Source organism: Sinocyclocheilus rhinocerous, unplaced genomic scaffold (assembly GCF_001515625.1).
Source record: "Sinocyclocheilus rhinocerous isolate Xijiao unplaced genomic scaffold, SAMN03320098_v1.1 scaffold3470, whole genome shotgun sequence".
Lineage (NCBI taxonomy): Eukaryota > Metazoa > Chordata > Actinopteri > Cypriniformes > Cyprinidae > Sinocyclocheilus > Sinocyclocheilus rhinocerous.
The window spans coordinates 280,653-291,335 of record NW_015655997.1 but is presented as its reverse complement, the minus strand read 5'-3'; the positions used below and the strand labels follow the sequence as shown (position 1 = coordinate 291,335).

Sequence of the window (10,683 nt, the reverse complement as noted above, 5' to 3'; positions counted from 1 at the left end):
TTGGGTGTTTCCCCCCCCCCCCCCTTTTTCTTTGTATAATTCTTAAAGGTTAAATGTTATATTTTACTGTTTATTTTTATATTGTAACAATGCATTTTTGTGTATTTGGAAAAACTAAGGAACTGTAATAACTTTTCCTTTTAAAGTCTGTTTCATTCATGGTCAGCGGGTAAGTACAAACATTTGCAGTTTTTAACATTGCATAAAGAAAAGGAAATATGTTTACATCTATAATGCATGTTCTTTCTCCAAGTGTGTGGTGCTCAATTGCTGATTGAATACATTTATACATTTTCTGGCTTTTGTGCTGCTCACCTATAGTGAACCAGTGTTTGGATTTAAAAAAATGCTTATATTCTTTTAGAACATGGAACAAAAATGTATATACTTTTTTTTTATGTATCGGAATTCCAAATGGAGGATCTCAAGCATGAAAGTCCCCAATTATTATTTTAACTAAAGAAATTGTAGCAATATCTGTACCAGTTAGTAATGATGTTGATTGACTGGTTTATTGACGGGATGTCCCGGGCAGGGTCGTCACTTGAATTAATGTGGGCTGACGGAACATTATAATGGTGGCAACCCCCATACACTTAAGACTTGTAAAGACTTGTTTAATGGCCCCCCTCGTTACAGGGCGTGAGATGACATCTGTGACATGCTGTTGGTTACTTCAGAAAACAATTTGGCAAGATTAAACCTCCAGATGTCCCTAAAAACTATTGTTGAGAGTTTGTGCTGTATATAGAAAATGTTAACTATAACTGATTGTAGAGTCTGTATAAGCAAGAATAGGCCAAAACAGCTGTGAGAACTTAAGATTCCAGAAAGATCTGCATGTAGATATAAATACCCTGAGACCTTTTTAGACTATGACCCAATAAATTGGAAATGGCAACAGTTTCCTCATAGCACTACATTGATGCTTTCTATGTCACCAACAAGTTTTCTTCCAGGCTTCATCGTGGGGTAAACTGGTAAGCAATGATGGCAAATTTTGCATTCACAATTGTGAATTCACAAAACATAAGATGTTTTGAGCAGCCATTGTAAGGTAATGTAAATCAACTGTTGACGTTGCTGTGGCTATGAGGAAGGACCTCACCTGGACATGGGAAGCATGCCAGTCCATCACAGTCCTGCTTCACTCATGGCATTAATGGCTTATTAACTCTATTTCAGGTCCAAGTCTCCCCTGCCACCTTTGGAGGAAGAAGATGAAGAGTTTGATGACACCCTGGTCTGCCTGGATCCTTGTGAGTGCTTTATATGTTAAGAAGCACGATGATCGATTAAGTTTCTCTTGGACTAACAAACTTATTTATTCACAATGTTTCCGTAGACAATTGTGACCTTAATTTCAAAGTCTCCCGGGACAGATACAGCACCTCCTCTCTTACCATGGAGAGTTTCGCTTACCTTTGGGCAGGTGGCCGTGCTTCCTATGGCGTAAACAAAGGCAAAGCCTGCTTTGAAATGAAGGTGAGTACTGCAGCATGTTTATGCAAACTGATGAGAAAGTGATTATTATTACATTATTTATCTCCTGCATTTGCAGATCTCTGAGAAAATCCCAGTTAAGCATTTAAACAGCAAAAACATGGACTTCCATGATGTCCATGTTGGCTGGTCCCTGGCAAATGGAAGTCTTTTGCTGGGTAAGTGCAGCCAGTTAATATTAACATGCATCTGTGTAGCCACAATGTATGACTGCACAGCCCTATTTCATCATCTGATAATTAATATATGGCTTATTACTGTTTTAGGTGAGGAGGAGCATTCCTACTCTTATTCGAGCAAAGGGAAGAAGACTTCAAACTGTGTGACCGAAGACTATGGGGAGAATTTAGATGAAAATGATGTCATCGGCTGTTTCATTGTAAGTCGTTCACATCACTCTCACACAATAATTGTATTTTTCCCTTTTAGTTTGCATATTCTAATGTACTTCGGTTTTTTCCTTTATCTTGCATAGAATTTTGAAGCTGATGAAGTGGAGATTTCCTACTCCAAAAACGGCAAGGACCTTGGTGTGGCTTTCAAGGTCAATAAAGAGTCCTTGGCCGGACAAACTCTGTTCCCCCATGTTCTTTGCCACAACTGTGCGGTTGAGTTCAATTTCGGTCAGAGTGAGACACCATTCTTCCCTCAGGAGGAGGGCTTCACCTTCCTGCAGCAAATTCCTGTGGATGTGCGTATCAGAGGACCTAAGGGACCTGAGACCAAGAAAGATTGCGAGGTACTTGTTCCCCCTCCTGTGTTTTTTTTTAATTTTTTTTTTTACTGTTTATAAATCTTGAAACATGAATATACACTTATCGTTCAAGAGGTTTTGTATAGAATGTTAAATTTATAATCTTACAAAAGATTTATATTTCAAATACATGCTGTTCTTTTGAACTTTCTATAAAGATATTAGTTTCCACAAAGATATTAAGTAAACCAACTGTTTTCAACATTGACAATACATTTAGATTTTAAAATATATTAAAATAGAAATTGTGTAATCAAATAAATGCAGCCTTGCTGAGCTTGAGACTTCATTTAAAAAATGTTATGGCCCCCAAACTTTTGAACGATAGTGTATAAAAAAAAAATAAAAAAATAAGTTATCTATAAATGTTCACGACACATGTGAAATAACATGAAAATGGTTATTTATTTATTTTTATTTTTTGCATGCATTGACATGATTGTGATCACTATGTTTCAAGGTGATCGTCATGGTCGGCCTTCCTGGATCTGGAAAAACGGCTTGGGTAAATAAACATGTTGAAGAGAACCCTGGAAAGTACAATGTCCTCGGCACCAACACCATCTTGGAGAAGATGATGGTGAGAAACATTCTTCTTAAAAACTTTTTATCTTGTCTGTCTTTAATCTGTCTTATTTTCTTGTCTAATCTCATTTTTTGGACTTGCAGATTGGCAGCATGAAGAGGCAAAACAAAGACACAGCGAAACTCTCAGCCATCTCTCAGCGTGCTCCTTTGTTCCTGGGCAAGTTTATTGAAATTGCCGCCCGCAAAAAGAGAAACTACATATTGGATCAGACGAACGTGTCTGCACCAGCCCAGAGAAGGAAGATGTGTCTGTTTGCTGGCTTCCAACGCAAAGCTGTAGTGGTCTTCCCCACTGAAGAGGCCTTCAAGGAGAGAACACAGAAGAAAGCAGAAACCGATGGCAAAGATGTACCTGAGCATGCCGTTCTGAAAATGAAAGGTAAGACATTGTCATTTCACCACTGCACCTCTAGTTTTCCTTGCTGTCCAAAACTGCGTAGTTTAAATGAATTAAAAACCAACCTGGCACAAAGTAGAAACATCAGGAATACAAAAGTTTGTTTTTACCTACAGGTATCTACACGTTGCCAGAGGTAGGAGACTGCTTCTCCCAGGTCACCTTTGTGGAACTGCAGAAGGAGGAGGCCGTCAAGCTCTTGGAGCAGTACAAGGAAGAGAGTAAGAGTGCTTTGCCACCTGAAAAGAAACCCAACCAAGGCACCGTGACCCCCAAAAAGGGAGGTGGACGAGGCAAAGGGCCTAAGAACCAGTTCGGTAGGGGTGGTGGTCCAGGCCCACGTGGAGGCAGAGGTGGATTCCAGGCCCGTGGAAACTTCAGAGGATGTAAGTCGCTTTTTATTTTTGAATTTTTTGTGAACTGTCATGTTAAATTTACATTGAGAATTTAAACCTAATATTTCCTCCTTTTAGTACCAGGACCACCTCGTGGTTTTAATCGTCACCCACGTGGCTACATGCCACCGCCACCACCTGTCTTCCGAGGAAGGTTCCATAGCCGAGGTGGAGCCGGTGGGATGCACAGCCGGGGAATGGTCCCCAGGGGTGGGCACATGAGAGGCGGCAGAGGTGGAGCAATGGGCCGCGGAGGGCATGCCAACAGAGGTAACATGCACCGCGGCGGTGGACAAGGCAGACCCAATAACAGAGGACACTTCCAGCAGGTTAGTATGTCTTTTGCGACTACACTACTGTTGAAAGGTTTGGGGTTGGTAAGAATTTTTTTTTTATGCTTTTGAAAAGTGTCTTCTACCTACAAGACTACATTTATTTGATCAAAAATACAGTAAAAACAGTAATATTGTGAAATATTATTAATATTTAAAATAATATATATATATACATTTTTTTTAAAATATATTTTAAAATGTAATTTATTCCTGTGATGGAAAAGCCAGTCTTCAGTGTCACTTGATCCTTCAGAAGTCAATATGCTGATTTTGGCTTGTAATAAACATTTCTTATCAATCTAGAAAACATTACTAGAAGGTATGGAAACTTGTTTTTGCCATGGGATAAAAAAATGTAAAAGGGTCGTTGCGACTTGCAATTCTAAGAAAAGTCTAAATTGCGAGATGTCACAACACAAAAAAACTCTTGCTGACCCCAAACTGCTGAATGGTAGTGAAACCTCAATTTGACTTTGACTTGGAGAGTAATTTTGGATTTTCACATTGTTAGAAGTTCCGTGGCAGAGGAGGCCATCAGCAGAATCGTGGTGGTTTTGGCAACAAAAACGGATCTTTTGCCCAAGCCTTCAACCAGAGTTGGCAACAAGGGGTAAGTACAGCTATTATATGTCCCATTGAGGAAGCTAATATTTAATAGGGTCACATAAAAGCCATACATTGTATAAACTTCCAATGAGAAATGAGAACTTGTTCAAAATCTTTAGATTGGCTATGATTTCCAAAAGTATTATATAATGAAATCAAATTGTAGTCCATCTGACTGATGAAACTTTCTTTGACCCTTTAGTTCTGGAACCAGAAGCCATGGAATCAACAGTACCACCCAGGATATTACTAAATGTGCATTTGTATTAAAGACTCATGGCCTCTTGTGCACTGGAATGCACAGCCACTGAATAACCATCCACTTTTATGGTCCTTGTTTATTATAATTTTTTAAAGGAAGTCCATTTTTAAATAAGAGAAGCAAGTGGCAAACAAACATTCCACCTACTGAGGTGAACAGTCTACGTTCTACATAGATGTGTGCTTGCTTCACTCTTAGATTTTTGTAAAATGTATTTCCTCCCCCTTTTATTTTGTATCACAGCTTTGATATATTGTTATATCAGGAATCCCAGCATTTGTCTTGTGCGAGGGATGCTTTGAATTTCAGGGTTGTGAATTTTATTCTCTAAAATGTCATTTTTACTCAATGTAAATTATTATTTTTCAGGTTGTTTTTTTTTGTGTGTGTAAGAGTTATAGTGTTTAAGAATCCCTGTGAACCTGAATCTTTTAGAATCTTTTGTCAATAATCATTCATAATTACGCAGCATCTCTGCCCTTCATGTTCAGTGGAGGAGTGAAAATATTGTCCTCTATTTACTTCTTATAGATTCATGTTTTTCTTTGTTAGCCCAGACTGTAACAGTTACATCATATGTTTGCAATAAATGATGTGCTTGCTTTTCTATGACCTTTTATGGCTTTTGACTGATATCTTGAACAATCCATTTCAAAGAGCCTTTGAATGTCAATCAGATTTGTCTCTTTAATTCAGCACCATCAGACTCTACTTTATTGTCTTCATCTTGTAGGGCTTACGCTGGAAAGATTTTTAAATCAATTTAGCCAGTTTGATTTATAATGTTTCTTTTGCACTGCATAATTTTACGCATTTGTGTCATCTAAGAAACCAAGAGAAGCCACAATGAAACCTGTACATTCATCTGAAGTTAAGCACTTGATTGTGCTTATTGGTTTACACAATTCAACAAAGCTGTCGATTTATAACTCCATCATAACGACTGCACTAAACTTACTAGTACTGTTCATGGAGTAACATTTTATAGCAACACTTTTTAAAATAGCTTTGCGAAATATTTAATGCAAACGATATTGTTTTAACTGAGTAACCGCTACGTTGATCTATGTAATAATGCAACTAACCTGTTTCTACTGTACATTAAAATTACATTATAGAACGATATTTAGACCATTTTACAACAGGAAATGTCCTAAAAAGTTTCCTTTGGGATTAATTTGTCAAATGGTGGCCTTGACAACTGTTTTAGATCTAACAGCCAGCAAATAAGCAAGTTCTTTTATATGTTAAATTCTCAAATGCATTACTAATGTTACATGGAGAGAGCTGTGAAATACTGTAGAGTTGACTGGATTTACTAACTGATATGGATTTTCTCGAATTGCATAACCTTCTTTTTGATACTCATCTTTGAAACCACAATAATATCACATACAGCCCATAATCCCATCAGTGAGACATCCTGATTTTCATCAAGCCAGGCCCTTGATTTGTTTGAATTAATCTATTTCTTATAAAGCGCCAAATGGCCAAAGAAAAAGGGCAGCTATTTTTGACTTAAAATTGGTGTATTTTATCATGATGTAATAGTTTAAGTGGAATATTTGAACTATATACCATTTAAATTGATGTAAAAGTAACTTATTTCAGGAAGTATTGTTTTTTTTTCTTTGTCTTTTGTTTTTTTCTGTAAATGATTTCCTGTGGGATGAGATAATGACCCTGCCCTTTAATAGAATAAGTGTTTTTTAACTGGATAGCATGGCATGAGAGATTTGTGATGATACTGTTTTACTACACAGACACTGCTTGTGCAAAATACGCTATTTTGAGGATAAAAAATATCTTTACTAAACTGTACTAAAAATGTGGCATTGTGTGTTCTTGAGAGATGGCAGGTGGTACGTTGTTTGTATTTTGGCTTGATTTTTCAGCGATGAATGTTAAAAGTGTTTCATAATGTAAGGAAATGTGTCATTTAATAATGTAATAAACCTCTGAGATAAATCATTGTGTTTTCTCACTGAATTGTTCTCTAAATGCAAAATATTTCCATAATATAACTTAGTATAGTTACAATTGGAACTGTATAATAACAGTTTAATATGTTTAATATATAATATATTTTTGGGATAGTTCACCCAAAAATGACATTTTTGCCATCATTCACCCTCAAGTTGTTCCAAACCTGTGTGAATGTTACTGGTCCCCACTGACTTCCACAGTATTTTTTTTCCACACTGAAAGTCAATGGCTACCAGCAACTGTCTGGTCACCAACATTCTTCAAAATATCTTTTGTGTTCAACAGAAGAGAGAAACTCATACAAGTTTGGAACAACTTGAGGGTAAGTAAATGACAATTTTTTTTTGGGTGAACAATCCCTTTAAATACAGTTATTAATACAGTAGATTCTGCTGTCATGAAATAAATGAATAGAGAAATTAAAAGGACATCAAGGTCTGATTGGAGAACTGGTATTTGTATATTTACCACAAATTTTTTTGTAAAATCGCAATGTACTTTGTAACAGAACCATTTGCACTGTTAGGTAAGTCATGTTTAAAGAAGGATCTTGACACTTCACTTAAATTCTACAAATTGTTTTGTTTAATAAGTGATTATTTGTGTGTATAGAGTAAACAAAAACATAACTGCCTTGTGTACTTATGTCTGGGCTCCATGTGGCCATTTGCAAATACTGGAATATGCACATATTTATTTGGCTGACTGAGAAAATCAGTGAATGAGTAGAGAAAGTTTCAATGAAAAATAGTTTAATTTATATTCAGTCAACATGTTGACATATACAACAACCCCATTCTATTTACTGCTCAAAATATAACATCTACAAATCAATCTTTTCACTTCATACGGCATCATATACAAATGCAAAAATAAATGCATATCAATTTAGCAATATTTACAAATTTATACAAAGTGCTTGAGCTATCTCAATTAAGGGTTAAGTTGCCAACACCCTTTCTTAGCCTAATAGCTTTTAAGTACATTTCGTCACGTGGCCGATGGCAAATGGCATATTCATACAACTGAAATATTATCCATTGCGCATCCACACTTTTCTACAATCATATTTGGGAATTCGGCTACCTCAATTTCAGTATAATCTCCCTTTTTTACTAAATACATCATCGGTAGCGGCGCGCTCTCCACAACCGCGCACTTCCTCTCTCCGTAACCGTAGTTACGCTTGGGCTGCCGGCAGCCGCCGTTGCACCGGAACGCCTGATACCCGGATGGTTCTATGATCCAGTACTGGGTCCAAGTCAAGGCTCGGAAATTGATGAAGTATTTTTCCCTGCAGCACATTTCACTGTCTTTGTTGGCTTCACAGTCTCCGCTAGACCTGCAACGTAAAGAATAAAAGAATATTAACACATTGTACGTTTTAAATTAAACACATTTTTATTTTTGGGAAATTCCTTCCCGTAACACTTTACACCACGGAGCCCATATTACACAAAAATCACATTAAAATGTATTTAATTAGAATAACAATAGAGTGATTCTTCTGAGTAGGCTACATTTTTTTTAAAATAAATTCCACTAAAATTAACTTAATTTTTTTTTACATATAGCTATAAAATATTTTTTTAAAGTTTAAACAAACAAATAAATAAAGTAATTATGTGTATAATGTGCCATATTTACAAAAATTCTCAGTAAAATTTAATTAGGCTAAGTAGATAGGCCTAGATATACATGTGTACTACAGACAGATAAACTTATATATAAATGATTATTATTTTTTTTTGTAAATGTGGCAAATTGTGCATATAAATAGGCTACTTTAAAAAAAAGTTACACTGCATTAAAATGAGGTAAAAGTAACCCAGGCAACAAAACATATTTGAATATATTTAACTTAATATATTCAAGACTTTTTTCACAGTTTATAATACAAGGTATAGCCTTGTCTCCAGTAAGAAATCTCAAATTAAGTTAATGATGTTTATTAGCATAATGCTGCTTTGAAATTAAGCCACGCTTACCCAAACTCCTCGAGGTTGAGGGTGTAAAGAACAAGCTCAGGTTTTCCCAGAGTGTTGTCGTTTGGATCTTGAATTGTGAAACGGACACACTTGGCCATTTCTGCCGCGTAACTGCCGGGTCTCTCGCCCTCGATCCACACCTCAAGGTGCATGGGCATCTCCATTCGCTTCTTCGACCAATAGTGCACCGCCTGGGTCACATCAAAGCTTTTCCAGCCGGTTTCGTGAATGGGAATCAACCTGAGGAGGTAATGATTGTGACAATTAGCATGCTTGTTCCTTAACGCCAATCAGCAGTGGAATTAGCATAATGAAGAAAGAATAAAGACTGTCTGTGGCCGTCTCTGCTTACCTGGAATCCACTAGTGAAGTTCGGTTTGACCCGTCTTCCAGAGGTTCCACCCAGTAGATGCTCACCCGGGCGTTGTTGACGGGTCTGTGGCCCTTTCTCTCTGGTATGGAGCGTTTGTGTGGGGCTTTCTTGAACAGTTTCAGTTCTGCCATGGTCACTTCACTGTTCTCAGGAATCCTTGATGTCATCTCAAACACCACGCGTTGACGTGTCGTGTCAGAATATACAAATTCACCAGAGATGTCTGGAATAGACGAGAGCGATTTTTAACCAACTATATTTACATTTTGCTTATTTAAAATTCATTTGTGAATATAGCAGCATTAGTTGTTTATTTCTATGGCACAATTGTTGTAGCCTACTAAATTATAGTATTTAATTTCATATCATGTGCATTTCCATTTTCATTTTGCGTATTAATCTTACCTGCATTGCCAGGGATTCCCCTCAGTATGCCGGCTAAACTGGGAAGCGAGCGGCGTCTTCTTGCGTGGTGCAGTTCCAGCATGGAAATATATTTGTTCTTAATGTGCGTTGGAATCACAAGGTTCTCCGGATCCCTCTTGTGAATTTTCGGAACTTCACTAAGTCCCAGTTTCTTCAGCAGAGCGTCTTTCATATCTTCGTTGGTGAAACCCCTCACCATTGCGAAAAGTGCTGCGCAAAGGAAGCACGCGGCACGGATTGAGGACATCTTCCACGTGAAGGTGCTGGAGAGGTTCTGACTCTGTGCTGCTGTTCTCGGGCTGAGATGACTCTGCTTTGACAGCGGCCCGTCCTTATATGCGCCCATGAGACCCCCAGTTGTTCGCACTTTGACAAAGGGGTGGTGACTGACATCAGAGGGAAGGTGATACATGAAAGCCATGATTCATCGGAGAAATTAACGCAAAATGTACAACTTAAACAAGAATAAGAATTCAAATAACCTCTTTTAATTGAAATAGAATAAGATAGATAGATAGATAGATGATTGATAAGCATGTAGATAGATAGATAGATAGATAGATAGATTATTGATAAGCATGTAAATAGATAGATAGATAGACAGATAGATAGGTAGATAGATAGATAGATAGATAGATGGATGGATGGATGGATGGATGGATGGATGGATGGATGGATGGATGGATGGATGGATGGATGGATGGATGGATGGATGGATGGATGGATGGATGGATGGATGGATGGATGGATGGATGGATGGATAGATTTTTAACATTATGTAATACCAAAATGTGTCACAAGATCTCTTCATAATTACATAATTATGATAATAAACATAATTATGTTTGAATGTAGATTATGTGTTCTACTTGCATTTAATGTTATTTTTATTGCTGACACATGGTGTTCTTGTGGTGTGGATTTACAGATGACCTTCCAGACATAGTGAACCTAGAATGCACCCTCCTTTCCAGTTTGCATGTGCACGTTGATGTAGCACCCTTGTTCCTCATGTGTACATTCCCCTGGACATTGTAAAACATTCCTAGTCTGGCAAGAGTCTGTCAGTA

At 37.3% G+C, this 10,683-nt stretch overlaps 2 protein-coding genes across 3 annotated transcripts in view; one reads left to right on the top strand and one right to left on the bottom strand.

Annotated features, from left to right (window-relative positions):
- Positions 1–5,452, top strand: part of LOC107719095 (heterogeneous nuclear ribonucleoprotein U-like) — a 7,854-nt gene extending 2,402 nt beyond the window's left edge. For both annotated transcript variants that reach the window (XM_016526430.1, XM_016526431.1), the window contains exons 3-13: positions 1,186–1,259; positions 1,346–1,485; positions 1,562–1,661; positions 1,770–1,882; positions 1,979–2,242; positions 2,718–2,837; positions 2,927–3,224; positions 3,359–3,628; positions 3,716–3,966; positions 4,484–4,582; positions 4,781–5,452. In XM_016526430.1, coding sequence (XP_016381916.1) covers positions 1,186–1,259; positions 1,346–1,485; positions 1,562–1,661; positions 1,770–1,882; positions 1,979–2,242; positions 2,718–2,837; positions 2,927–3,224; positions 3,359–3,628; positions 3,716–3,966; positions 4,484–4,582; positions 4,781–4,831 — 1,780 coding nt within the window. In that variant the 3' untranslated portion in view covers positions 4,832–5,452. The remainder of the gene's footprint in view (positions 1–1,185; positions 1,260–1,345; positions 1,486–1,561; positions 1,662–1,769; positions 1,883–1,978; positions 2,243–2,717; positions 2,838–2,926; positions 3,225–3,358; positions 3,629–3,715; positions 3,967–4,483; positions 4,583–4,780) is intronic.
- A 2,373-nt stretch (positions 5,453–7,825) lies between these two features.
- LOC107719108 (left-right determination factor 2-like) lies at positions 7,826–9,898 on the bottom strand. The gene is made up of 4 exons (XM_016526442.1): positions 9,593–9,898; positions 9,167–9,410; positions 8,815–9,054; positions 7,826–8,168 (listed from the first exon to the last, which is right to left on the bottom strand). Exons 1-4 carry the CDS (start codon positions 9,858–9,860, stop codon positions 7,844–7,846), a joined length of 1,077 nt encoding a protein of 358 aa, XP_016381928.1. The 5' UTR covers positions 9,861–9,898; the 3' UTR covers positions 7,826–7,843.
- Between the last annotated feature and the right edge of the window lie 785 nt (positions 9,899–10,683).